Source organism: Ictalurus furcatus, chromosome 3, assembly GCF_023375685.1.
Source record: "Ictalurus furcatus strain D&B chromosome 3, Billie_1.0, whole genome shotgun sequence".
Classification (NCBI taxonomy): Eukaryota; Metazoa; Chordata; class Actinopteri; order Siluriformes; family Ictaluridae; genus Ictalurus; species Ictalurus furcatus.
Genome location: NC_071257.1, coordinates 37,947,854 through 37,962,027, shown reverse-complemented (window position 1 = coordinate 37,962,027; position 14,174 = coordinate 37,947,854). Strand labels below are relative to the sequence as shown.

At 40.9% G+C, this 14,174-nt stretch overlaps 1 protein-coding gene across 1 annotated transcript; it reads right to left on the bottom strand.

Moving 5' to 3' along the window:
* Nucleotides 1-4,600: 4,600 nt before the first annotated feature.
* Nucleotides 4,601-6,784, bottom strand: LOC128605768 (macrophage mannose receptor 1-like). The gene is made up of 4 exons (XM_053621482.1): nt 6,544-6,784; nt 5,286-5,618; nt 5,085-5,176; nt 4,601-4,872 (listed from the first exon to the last, which is right to left on the bottom strand). The coding sequence occupies exons 1-4, from the start codon at nt 6,782-6,784 to the stop codon at nt 4,747-4,749; spliced, it is 792 nt and encodes a 263-aa protein (XP_053477457.1). The 3' UTR covers nt 4,601-4,746.
* Between the last annotated feature and the right edge of the window lie 7,390 nt (nt 6,785-14,174).

The window sequence follows — 14,174 nt, the reverse complement described above, 5'->3', positions numbered from 1 at the left end:
GCCGGGCAAAGCCCAAAAAAGCAACGTGGCACCCCCCTCTCCATCCTATGGGCCCACCACTCGTGGGGTGAACCGTGGGTGTTGGGTGCGCTGCTACATGGGTGGCAGTGAAGGTCAGGGGCCTCGATGGACCAGACTCGGGTGGCGAAGGCTGGCTCTGGGGACGTGGAACATCACCTCTCTGTGGGGGAAGGAACTGGAACTGGAACCAGAAATGCTGAAAGCTCTGGGTGTGGAGGGGATGTCTTGGGACACACCTCTTTAACATTGCGTGGAAGTCGGGGACAGTGCCCAAGTAGTGGCAGACCGGGGTGGTAGTTCCCTTGTTTAAAAAGGGGGACCAGAGAGTGTGCGCCAACTATAGGGGTATCACAATTCTCAGCCTCCCTGGTAAAGTCTACTCCAGGGTACTGGAATGGAGGATTCGGCCAATAGTCGAACCTCGGATTGAAGAGGAACAATGCAGATTCCGTCCTGGTCGTGGAACAACGGACCAGCTCCTTACTCTTGCAAACATCTTGGAGGGGGCCTGGGAGTATGCCCATCCGGTCTACATGTGTTTTGTGGATTTGGAGAAGGCATATGACCAGGTCCCCAGGGGTTTACTGTGGGAGGTGCTGAGGAAGTATGGGGTGGGGGGTTCCCTTCTTAGGGCTATCCAGTCGCTGTACTCCAAAAGCGAGAGCTTTGTCCGGATGCTCGGCAAAAAGTCGGACTCGATCCAGGTGGGGGTTGGTCTCCGCCAGGGCTGCGCTTTGTCACCAATCCTGTTTGTGATATTCATGGACAGGATATCGAGGCATAGTCATGGTGGGGAGGGGTTGTGGTTTGGTGACCTGATGATCTCATCGCTGCTTTTTGCATGTGACACACACATGACATGATAGCCGGGTGTGGCTACATGGATTTATTCCCAGTGCTAACGCTACCATTGACATCTTCCCTTTGATGAGAGTGGACTGGATCCGCAGGGAGAGTGGAAAGTGGAGAGGAGGTGGGTTGGTGAACAGTAAAGCTTTTATGAACAGTAAGTGGTGCAATCCAAGGCATACTACTGTAAAAAAGCAACTGTGTACTCAGGACATTGAGCTATTAGTAGTTAACATGCAACCTGCTACCTATCCAGGGAATTTTTGCATGTTATCACGCTAGTAGTTTACATCCTGCTGTCGGTGTCTCTGCATGTGATGTCATCCACAATATGACGGGGGGACTACAGACCTTGCCACACGCAAGCCCTGTTTGTTAGCTCTGGGGCTTTGATCATGCTAATCTCTCCTTTACTCTGCCCACATTCATACAGTATGTCAGTTGCCCCACCATTGAAATTAAGCCAGTGGACTTATATGGCTATATGCCTTTGATGCCTTAAAACAACTTTCTAACTTTCTGGGACATTCTTAGTGAACTTCACACTGAGGACATTGATGGTCTAACTTCTGTGTGGACACTGCTGTGCCATCTAAGTCTGTCCAAAGTTTTGCAACAACAAAACTTGGTACACTGGTGAACCGGAGGCCTTGCTAAACAAGAAGGAGAGGGCCTTCAATAATGCTGGTGACTGGGATGGCATGAGTTGGATCAGGATAAGGACTATAGGAGGTTAGTCTTTAAAGGTGTAAGGTGAAAGAGGTATGGAATGGGATAACGAAAGTGTCAGGCTACAAACTGCTCTGCAATCAGTTGGATGAGGGCAAATGAGCTGAACACCTTCTTCAATAGGGTCGATATTGGGCCATTTACAAGTCCATCACCCAGCACATCTCTGCATTGTACCCTCCCTTTTTGTCGTCCTCTAACCCAAATGATGATCACTCCCCACTGCCTCCCCCTCCCCCTCCTTATGCATGTTAATAATGAATAATTATGTTACCGTTAATGTTATTAGTATTATTGTACCATTATTATTGTTACTATCTTTAAGGCAACACTTCAGTAGAGAATCATTTTAATGTCCTTCCTGTCTGATTTAAAACATGAGAACTGAGAACTTTCAGGAGAACTGACATAATCACACTGCCATCTTGTGGTGATGCGACATGATGACTTCTTAATAATCTTTTTAATGTTTTTCAGTCCATGCTGTCTCACTTAAATGTATGATACAGTCATATAAAGAATAATTTGTATTTAATTTTATAATAACTGTTTTATATAGCGTATTGTGAACATGTATTTATGGGATATTACTGAACAAATTCCTGTAACATGTGATTTCCCCATACACAACAAGAAGAATAATATCTTATTGAAATGCACTTGGCTACCTTCTGTTCCCTTCTAATGCAGCTGAGCTTAAATAATTATTTTGTCATAAACTAAGTTAGACTAAATAACTCGGTCCTTGCTGCTTCACTTTGGAAAAGGAAGAGGAACCGAAAGCAGCCTATTTCATCATACAGTAATATGAAGACTAATTTATTATGTGGTATAGTGACATAATTGAAGATATTATCAAGAGAATATATGTACTGTGGATTAGAAACAAACAAGACATTTATGTTTATCCTCATTTCAGTGCCTGGTCTCTGGAGGTTCAGAAGATTATATTGTTAAGCCTTGATATGGTCTCCTGAGCGTTATTGTTGAGTGTGTTAATTAATGTGATGTCTCTGGTTTGTTATAAGATGTGGCAGTTATTTTAAGGTGTTATGTCAGCAAACTCCAGTTCCCAGAATGCCTTGCTGCTTACAAACCTGGTTGCCACGGACTACGATTCCCATCACTCACCCGTTCTCAGTCACTGGACTTCTAATCATGCACACCTGGTCCCAGTCACACCTGCACCTATATAAACACTCATATAAAGACTATTTATATGCAGCCAGTTGTGAAGTAATACTGTATCAGTGGCTGATTAACCTTTTTTTTGTTGTTGTTTATCTCATTATTCTGGTTCCTTGATTTCTGCATTTTGTCTTGTCTATATGGTTTGCTGATCATCTGAATCTCTCCCTCTTTCTGAGTGTGACCTTGCTTCATGTAAACCACAGCTGCAACCGCAACCATCTCTGCTGCCTGACGTAAGGAGATGTACTTGATGGCTTTATATTCAGGTTTTATCCACCCCTGGCACACTGTGTCCATACCTTCTACCTCTTTAGACAGATAGATCATATCCTTATATAATAATACACTGAAATTATAAAAATATGAAAAATGAAATGTATAAAAAATTATACATTGTCCAATGTATTTGAATCAAAAATGAAATTTCCACTTAAGTAAAATATGTAGCTTTTACATATTGATACAATGTCCATGTTATTACAATTTTGAAAACGTACCTATTTCTTTTTAAGAAGTTTAACATTAAACTGCTACCATTTACTTGTGTACATTTTGTTGGACTTGCATATTTTACTTAAGTGAAATTTCAGCTCTTATTTTGGATGAATGTACAATTAGTATTAAAACGTGTGGAATTATAGAGAAAGGTGTCTGTCTCCCAACCATCCTTCCTTTAAAAAAAATAAGAATTGCAAGCAACTTCTTCATCATTTGGGTTAATTAACCATTAAATTCTTCATGAACTACAGGACACTGTTTCTTTTTCTCATTTTCTTTATTTAATTGGTCTTCAATGCTGAAATTGACATTTTTTTGTATCAGTACAATTCTAAAAACAGTAAAATTAAGAAGTAAAGGTCTGTCTGAGTTATATAAATTATAAGTGTAGCTAATATACAGGAAAACATTACTTAGTTGTTACTTACTCTAAAGTTTATTAGAAGTGAGCATATAAAGATTTTTACACAAAATATTTTGGGTGAGAGACTTTCATTACATGTTCGCTACATTAGCATCGTATCTGCAACACTAAAGATGTAAAGACCCCAAAAAAACCCAGCTCAGCTGATTAGCTTCATTTGAGGTAAAGAGACATTGTAGAGGGTTAAATGAAAAATACAAATATTACCTTAGAATTAAACTTAAATAAAAACTTAGTGTAAATCATCCTTCACCATCCCTTTAATAGTGAACTACATCTCATTAAACTTCCCAGAGTCAGGGGTGCAAAATATTTGAGTAATTGTACTTTCTTACTATACTGAAGTGTGATTTTTGGCGTATTTATACTTTAAGTATTATTAATTAATATTAATTCTCTAACAAGAACATAATTTTAAATGTAATTTTATTTATTTACACCTTGCATTCATGCCAATTTTTCATGTTCTCTGACCTTCTCATTCTACACAATGTAGTTAGTGCTATATCTATCTATCTGTGTGTGTGTGTGTGTGTGTGTGTGTGTGTGTGTGAATACAGATAATCCACCACACTGCAGTGTGTTACTTAAGGATTGGCTAATAGTAAATATCAGGTGTTTATGAGATACTTTACTTCTAATTAATTCTTTAGTAAACTGTGCAGCACACTTACAGATCGAATAATGTTTTAGGCAAAATGGGGTAATTTAAAAAAAAACAACCAAAACCAAACAAACGGGTTTAACGGGTTTAGATAAGTAATAAAAATGTCTTTTTATATGAGAATGTGTCACTGATCTAATTTCATCATATAAAAACATTTTTTTTACATTTTACTCTTCGAATATATTTAAAAGTAGAAACATTTTACTTTTTTTTTTTTTGTCTGGATACTTCCACTTTTAGTTGAGTAAGTTACCGACACATTATCTTCACTTTCACTTAAGTATAACTTCTCAGTACTTTTTCCACCCCTGCCCTGATATTACTCACACTAAAATAACTATTTTCAATTTGAGACACAGATAAAGACTTAGAGTTCTTCTTTTCCTGTAGTGTTTTTTTCAGTCTCCTTGTGAAACACCTTTGCATCTGGTTGCTCTCTCCATTTCACTGTGATGTTCTCTGCCATCCCATGATCCTTCAGTTCCTGCTTGATCTGAAAACAGGACTTTAATTACTCAATAATACATGATAGAGGAACTAATCCCCTGTGAAACCTGTAAAAATGCTACATATACTGAGCACAACAGATTGTGATTACAGTACAGTGTAGAAATGTCAGAGTTTGATGAAGACTCAGGCTCTGGCTGCAGTAATGAGGAGGAGAATGTACATTATAAGTGGAGACTTGAGGAGGATGAGACCCACCTGCTCCAAGATGGCCGCCTTTACTGCAGGATCGTTCACATCCTGATTGGACCGCACCTTCACCCTTACAATTTGTTGTTGTCCTGTGGTTACTGAATGTAGGAATGTAAAGACACATACAAGCACAAACATGAACACAAACTTACTTTCTAAAAGCAGTTTAAATTTATTAATATGAGACTGAATAAAACTTTAACTCACTTCTGTAACAGAAGAAAGGCATTATGTCTGAGCACTGTGCATCACCAGCCTGACCGTTATTTAAATAACCACAGTTTTCATTCCCCAGGGCATTATCAGGTTTTCCAGAGATCCAGCTGATTGTAGAGAAGTTGGTTTTGTCTATCCACTTCCAGGTGTCTCTGATCAGACCAAACCAAGTGACCCCAGAGACCAGTCCCTGTATAAGAGAGTATTCTGTTGCATTTCTAGCACTGGCCAGATCCGTATGATACGTTCTGCAGTAAGCCTGAGCATCATACCACGTCTTAGTGTTAGAGATGTAAATGTATCTCTGATTGCCAGTTTTACTGTCTGTGAGAATAAAAACAACATGATTATTTGTTGATTATAAGTTGTAATGGGGTTGTAAGATGCCCTGTGATCAGGATGAGCATCTTAACAACCCTCACATGCAGAGCACCCAAAGAATAGACCCAATAGCAGAGTTTGATTAGTCAAAATGACGGAAGTGAAGTTTGTGCTTAGTGGGGCTTAAACCTGGTTCTCAGGATTTCAGTTACAAACGTTCTAACACACTGTTCCACCAACCAGCATTAATAGATGGTGTGGCAGGAATACCAGAAAGGCCTATAGATGAGAGCTCAGACAGAATAAAGTGAGGCATGGAGTGCTCAACCGTGGGAATCAAACTTGGATCCTCCGTGGCAGAGGAAATTACTTTGCCAAATAAGAGCGGCAGATTTTACATGAACAAAAACAAAAATGCAACAAAAAATAAATTACAGCGGGCAAAACAACAGTGGCAGGGAAAACAAAGACTACAAGACAACCAGCTACTCGATTCACCAACTAATATCTTCTCAGAAAAGAAAATGTTTTTTTTTCCATAAGTAAAGAGAAGTTCTTTTCTATTCTTTCTTTTCACAAAGACCTCTGCAATCGCAGAAGCAGGAAATATAACGTTTACCAGCCTCATCTAAACAGAAGGCTTAGTTTTTCACCCATGTGTATGGGTGTTAAGCAAACAGACTTCACACCAAATTAAATGGATTAAATAATAATAATAAAAATTTAATTAGAAGAAAGACAGGTTACTCTAAAACTATTAACTCCAGTACACTATTTGCTAAGTGCCAAATGTAAAAGTTTAAAAAGATCGGTTGTTTGTTTCTGTTGACCCAATTAAGATGTGGTATTTATCATTTTTAGAGCACATTTAAATTTAATGAGAACACGGACATCCTTCTCTAATGAGAAAACAAATGCTGTTCCTTACCATCAAAGCACACAAAGGGGTAGTTGCTTGTACATGGCACATCAGACCAACCCGACGTAGTTGCCGCACCACACCATTCCTGTGCCACCCAGTTGTCAGGCTGTCCTGAATTCCACAGTCTCCAACTTCCCAGTGTCTCATGTCCAAGGGACCAGTACCAGCTGTTGATGTCGTCGTACAGTCCAATCCAAGCACTGGAACTGAATTGTTGTTTCAGTATTTCACTCTGAAGTCGGACCATGTCATCATTACTTTCAATGATAGCCAGGTCAATGTGTTCGGCTCGGCAGTAAGCCTGAGCATCACTCCAGGTCTTTCCCTGTTGGATCAGATAGTACTTACGAGAGACAGACAAGATGAGGGGGGTGACTCCTGTGAAGGAGAGTTTTAAAAGTTTATGCAATGTCAGCTCAGTGTCAGACTTTTTTATTTTAATTACTTTAAAATGTTCTAGTATGATTTTCCCCCATTTTTTTACTGAGTGTAAAACATGAAATGCTACATTATATTTCTGTTTATAAAACCATCTACATAAGCTTCATATATCTGTAACTAGCTACATCTAGTTCTGTGTCTCCTATAAATATTATAAGTAATGTTGCTAGAGATGTCCTGTATCAGACAGATGTCCTGTCCTGCATCTATCTTCAGAGAGTGATGAGAACAGCAGAGCTCATCACTGGTAACAAACTCCAGGTCTTACAGGACATTTACCGAACACGTTGTTTGAGGAGGGCCCACAAAATCATTAAGGACTGAACTCACCCTGCTCAGCCTTAATGTCCAAATGTGTTTGTTTATGTCAAATAAGTCTTTGTACTGTCTTTACACTTTGTAATGTTTAAATCGGAGCCTTGTCCCAAGTATTTCATTGCCTAGTGTACTCAGTGTAACTGTGCAAATGACAAATAAATAACTTGAGTCTTGACACAATTCCCTCACCTGTAAAAAACAGGAATATGAACAGATGCTGCTCCATCACTGAAGTGTTGAAACTCACTAAGAAATAATAAATGTGATTAAAACAGTGACTCCAGTAAAACTGATAACTGCACATACCACATCACTACACATGATGCTATCTGAAGTTAAAACCTAAATCAATGCAGATGCATTGTAGTTAATAATGTAATTAGTGAAAGATTATTATTCCTCAGGTGGTGTCATTTGGAACAGGATTCAGTGTCACAGTCACTGCAGGTAATAACAGCAAAATGACACATTAATATTTTGTAACAGAGATAAAAAAAAATTTTAAAAAAGGACTCAAGAAAAGAACAAATGGTGAAGAATGTGATGGTGAGTTTAGATCATAATAACACCAAGTTTTGCTCACCTTGATGGGATGAGGAAAAAAAAATTGACAATTTATTTATTTGTTAGTTAGTTTGTTTGTTTGTTTGGTTGGTTGGTTAATTGGATATGTAATGAGGGACAGGGGTTATATGTTCACAGGGGTTAGACAGGTCAGGAAAATGACAAGGAAAAACAGAACAAAAAAAGACAAAAATGAGAAAAATTGAAGTGATGATAGATCACCCAGTATTGTGATATAGGGTCAGTGTGGGATGCTGATCATAAAATAATAATAATAATAATAATAATAATAATAATAATAAACAATAAATAAATTTAAATGACCAGCACGCACAATGTAAATGACATCGAACTCAAAACATGTTTTTTTTGTTTAAATTTTTAAACTCAAATTAAAAACTGTTATATAAATAGAGATACCACACAGCATCAGACTATCTAATGTAAATTTATCAGTGGATCTGATTCTTATGCTGTAGTCTAAAACCTAAAGTTCTAAAACCTCAATCCACGAGTCTCTTTTTAACTGTAATCTCCTGCTGGAGTAAAGATCTCTGTAAAGCCCTGCTCTTAAGAACACAAATATACTAAAAACATTCATTATACCACATGTCCAGTTCTATAACACATTTCCTGAAATAACTGAAGTATTTCAGTAAAGTACTGAAACCTACCCGAAATGTGAAGGAGGTAAACTATCAGTGTTGTAGCTTTTATAGATCTCAGTGTCTTTCAGAGACGTTCTGCAGTATCTGACTAACTGAGTTACTATCTTATCTTCTTTTAGACTTGATGACTAAATGCAAACCACCACCTCCTCCTCCTCCTCCTCCTTTTTTTACTTTACAAAACAGATAGGATGGAAATCTGAAATGGGCTGGGCACGACTGAAAATAAGAGCCCCATCCAGATGAAATTATATTCTCTGGTTGATGGGTGCAAAACTAAATTTGTGTGTCCTCTGTGATAAAACTCTCATAGACAGATGGCAAGAAACTTGAGACGAAATAGTCTCTATGACTTGGTTTTTTACCACAAACCCAGATGCATGTATCATATTGTTACGACACTTAGGCAGAGACAAACGCGGACTGGCGTTTGAGATAACGTGGGGTGGACGACAGACGGAACACGGATCAGAGATCAGAGTCAGTATAATCGGTAATCAGGTTATACGGGGTGTAGGCAGAAGTGTAATCTAAAGACAAGCAAATATAGACAACCAGGTAAACGTATATGAGGTTAATGCTTGGTAAACGAACAGAGACGAGGCTGCTGAACGGTTACTTCGCAAGCGGCTGGCGTTAACGAGGCCCTTTTATAACTTTAGATGCAGTGCAGGTGTTCATAATCAGAACTCCGGTGAACTCGAGCGCGGGCATGGCTTGGAAGTGTAGTCCTCTTCCGCCATGTCCTTGGGTGGCACTGCACGTTGTAAACTGCAGCCGCGAGTTCGCTGTGGCGTAACACATATGTTCAAATGCTTTTCATATGCATTAATGGGTTAAATACTGGGCATTACTGAATCAGTTAAAATGAGCTCAGTTACACGTTTAAACTGTTCAGGAACTACATGATGCAGAAAAATTAGTTCATGCTTTCATCACCTCTAGACTAGATTATTGTAATGTCTTACTGTCTGGATGTTCCAGTAGGAGCATAAACAAACTCCAGTTAGTCCAGAATGCAGCTGCAAGAGTCCTTACTAGAACCAGAAGATACAACCACATCACCCCAATCTTATCCACACTGCACTGGCTCCCAGTAAAATTTCATATTGATTATAAAATACTATTATTGACTTACAAAGCACTGAATGGTCTCGCACCACAGCACCTAAGAGAACTTTTGGTCTTTTATGATCCACCACGCCTACTTTTATCGAAAGGTGCAGGCTATTTGTTGGTACCTGGAATAGTGAAGGCTACAGCAGGGGGAAGAGCTTTTTCTTACAAAGCCCCACAGTTATGGAATAGCCTTCCAATTAGTGTTTGGGACTCAGACCAGGCTGAAACATATTTGTTTACTCAAGCTTACCATGAACAGACTTTCTTTTTCATGCAAATTACACAGTCTTATCCATCGCAGGATAGTAAGCATACCTAAAAATCTCTCCCTTTCTTTACTTCCCTTTCCGTCTCTCCTTCTGTCGAGCCATACATGAGTTTATGGAGATGCCAGTGATCCTGACACTTTCTGCTCTCCAGACCTGCCTGATCCATCCTGATGACCTACCTCTGGATGGAGCTCTCATCAACTGGAGGCTACATTCTGCCACTGAGGACAATCCCAAGCAGTGCGACCTGGAGATTGCTGAGGACAGTGCCGCTTGAAGTACCATGGAAATGGTTTTGGACCACAATTCTACATGGACATTCTAGCTGTGGTTGCTGGAACTATGGTTGCTGTGATGGCCTTAGGACTGCAATTACCACATGCAGTTCTGCACTCAGATCTCCTTTAGTGAACAGTGGACTAGTTCAACAAACAGACTTCATGTTAAAACCATAATGAACTTTCCTTTACTTTTACACTATCCGTTGTTACCCAGATGAGGACGGGTTCCCTTCTGAGCCTGGTTCCTCTCAAGGTTTCATCTTCATATCATCTTTGGTAGTTTTTCCTCACTACTGTCACCACCGGCTTGCTCAATAGGGATAAATTCACACACTTAACATTTGTATCCTGTGTTAATATGTTTCTGTAAAGCTGCTTTGAGACAATGACCATTGTTAAAAGCGCTATACAATTAACAGAATTGAATTGAACTGTTCAGACAGACAGGAGAAGCTCATTCCTCCACCTGGGTGCAGGACAGAGAAGACTGTTCTTATAGGTCTACACCTGATCTAACCCTGGGGCGACTGTGGCTCAGGTGGGTCACAGGGTTAGTGGTTTGATTCCCAGCCCACATGCCTCCACATGTCCCTGGGCATGACACTGAATCACAAGTTGCTCCCAGTGACAGGTTAGTGCCTTGTGTGAGTGTGTATGTGTGAATTGGTGAATGAGAAACATTTATAGATTTTCCTTGTATCTTGATAACTAGTGGGTTGAAGAGTGCTAGAGGCTCTGAGGGAGTTTAGTGCAGATCAGGGTGTGATAAGTGCTTTAAATTAGCTGGTACTGGTCTTTTTTTTTTTTCTTTGTAGGTGAGTTTGTAAGTATTTGTAGGTGCTTTATATCTGACGCAGCAGCTACACAAAACCTGTGGATGGAACACAACAAAAGGGTGATGAGGCAAAAGGGTGACTTGGGGAAAATGTACACAATTCATCCAGCAGCATTCTGGACTAGGTCACATGGTTTTCAGGGGCAGACCTGGTAAAGAAGGCAGTCTCACTCATCACAAATACAGGGAAATGGATGAAGCCCAATATCGGCCAATGTATGTGTGTTAGCAGAATCCCGCCAATTTCATTCAATGGAGTAGAGTGTGGTATAGTGAGGGAGAACCATTAAACCATGCTAACTGCTTGTCTTCACAGGCCTGCACGTCCTGAAACACTCGGCTTTGTGAAAAACCTCAGAAACCATTTGCTAACAGACAGAGAGGTGAGTGCCGTACTGAGCATCTGAACTCCCAGACAGACCAGTAGTGACAGTAACAAGGCTAGTTAGTTAGATGATAAAACTCTAGTAGAGGTATCCCCACTCAGCTAATAGCTCCATAGTTTCCATGCCCTCAAAAGTATAAGAATACACTAACCACTGCCATGAAGATAATATATAAGTCTGTTACCTGCTTTGGTACGAGGTGGGTAGAGTAAAAGGACCAGAGCGATGTGATGAGTTGGTATTTATAAGGCATGGCCACTTTGTTGATGGTCTTGGCATCATGCACACGTAAACACACACACACACACACACACACACACACACACACACACACAGACTACAGGATATCCAGGTTTTAGTTTAATTAATGGATTATGTAATCAACTGTGTGGGGTTTATAGAAATTATCATTTAAAGTAAAAATAAATTTGTGTATTTACCATGTTATTCTCACCTGTGGATCTTGACCTGTGTGTGTGATGCAGATGATGTGGGTAGGGACAAGGGAACGACCCAGCACGCACACACGTGGTCGATGAAGGTTGTTGAGTGGAAACCACTGAAAATATTATTAAGATGTTAGTATGTAGTATCACACAATGATTTTCAAATATAAATGGAATAAAAAAAATGTAAATGGTTCTTAAAATTTTTTTTTGAATCACATTAATAATCAACCATTTTTGTGATGTAAAAAAAATTTAACCAAAATAAATCATGTTAGATCTTTTCCCACCTTTAATGTAAAATAGCAACCAGCAAACAACAAATCGTCACGATCCGTAGGTGGAGACTGAAGCAGTTGCAGGTATACAGAATCAAAGCAATATAATCCAAAGGGAAAGGCAAAGTTTGTGGTCGTGAAACAGGCAGGGGTCAGGCGATCAGGCAAACAAACAAAACAAGGCAAGGCAGAAATCAAGGTCGGGGATGGAAACACTGGTCAAAGTCACTTTGTCAAAACACACTATGAAACGGCTTTCTGGGTCCACCAGAAAATCGGTCCACCGTCACTAGAATGGTCATGTTTCCCTGGGATTCTGGTAGGTCTGTGACAAAATCAATGGAGATGTGGGGCCAGGGGCATTCCGGTACGGGTAGGGGATTGAGCTTGCCGGCCGGTAGTGTCCGTGGAACCTTACATTGGGCACATGATGAGCAGGAAGACACTACACGGTGAACCTCCCTTGCCATATTTGACCACTAGTACTTAGCCCGCAACAGATGGTAAGTGCGGTGTGCACCTGGGTGACTTGTGGCAACAGCCATGTGGGCCCAGACAATAAGTTCCTGTCAGTGCCGCTCGGGCACAAATTGTCTTCCCGAGGGGCATGCTGCAGGAACCTGTGACCTGGGGATGCTCTCTAAGGTTTGGTCCAACTCCCACTCCAGGGAACTGACAATACAGGATGGGGGAATAATGAATTCTTCGTGGTTCCGCTGAACCTCAGTGCTGTCTAGATGAGAGAGAGCATCCGCCTTAGTGTTCTTGGACCCGGGTCTGTACGACAGGGTGAACTGGAACCTTGAGAAGAATATTGACCAGTGGGCTTGATGAGGTGATAAACGCTTGGCCGTACGTAGGTACTCTAGGTTCTTATGATCCGTGAAAATGATGAAAGGGTGTGTTGCCCCCTCCAACCAATGCCGCCATTATACCAGGGCTAATTTTACAGTTAATAGTTCTCTATTACCCACATCATAATTACACTCTGCTGGTGACGGTTTCTGGGAAAAGAAGGCCACAGGATGAAGCTTGGGTCTCTCTCCGAAACGTTGCAAGAGGACAGCTCCTATGCCAGTCTCGGACGCATCGACCTGCCTGCACTTTTCCTTGGTCCATGGTGACCCCCTCACTTTGATGAAGTACCCCAGGAACGAGATGTGGTGCTTGAGTAATCTTTGAAGTACTTGCCGAACATGGTGGACATGTTCCTCCTGGAAACTGGAGTAGAATAGGATGTCATCAATGTAAGTGATAATGGGACATCCCAGCATGTCCCTTTGGATGTCATTGATCAGACGCTGAAAGACTGAGGGGCGCTAGAGAGCCCATATGGCATTATCAGATATTCATAGTGGCCTGAGGTGCTACTGAACCCTGTTTTCCACTCATCTCCCTCTCTGATACGGACCAGGTTGTAGGCACTGCGGAGATCCAGTTTAGTGAAGATGGTGGCAGCTCGGAGTTGTTCTAGGGTGATCAGAACCAACGGAAGTGGGTAGCGATACTTGATACAGCACTGATTAAGACCCCTGTAATTGATGGATGGCCTGAGCCCTCCTCCTTTCTTATGCACAAAGAAAAATCCTGCTGAAGTAGGGGATGTAGATGGTCTTATGTAGCCTTGCTGCAGTGCCTCCTGAGTATACTCCTCCATAGCTCTCTGCTCAGTCTGTGATAATGGATACACCCTTCCTCGTGGTGGTGTAGTTCCCAGAAGCAGATATATGGCACAGTTGTAGGGTTGATGAGGTGGTAATCTGCTAGCGTTGTCCTTGCTAAACGCCTCCCTGAGGTCATGATATTCGGGTGGAATGTGGACTTTAGCGGTTTTATTCGGGCTTTCAATGGAGGTGGCCGCCAGTGAGATCACTGGTGTCTGTAGGCAGTGTGCTATGCAATGGGTGGTCCAGTGCATGATCTCCTTGTTAGTCCATGAAATGACTGGGTTGTGTTGTTCCAGCCAGGGGAGGCCTAGAATCACTGGCTGTCTGACAGACACTGTGACATTGAACACTATGCTCTCCTGATG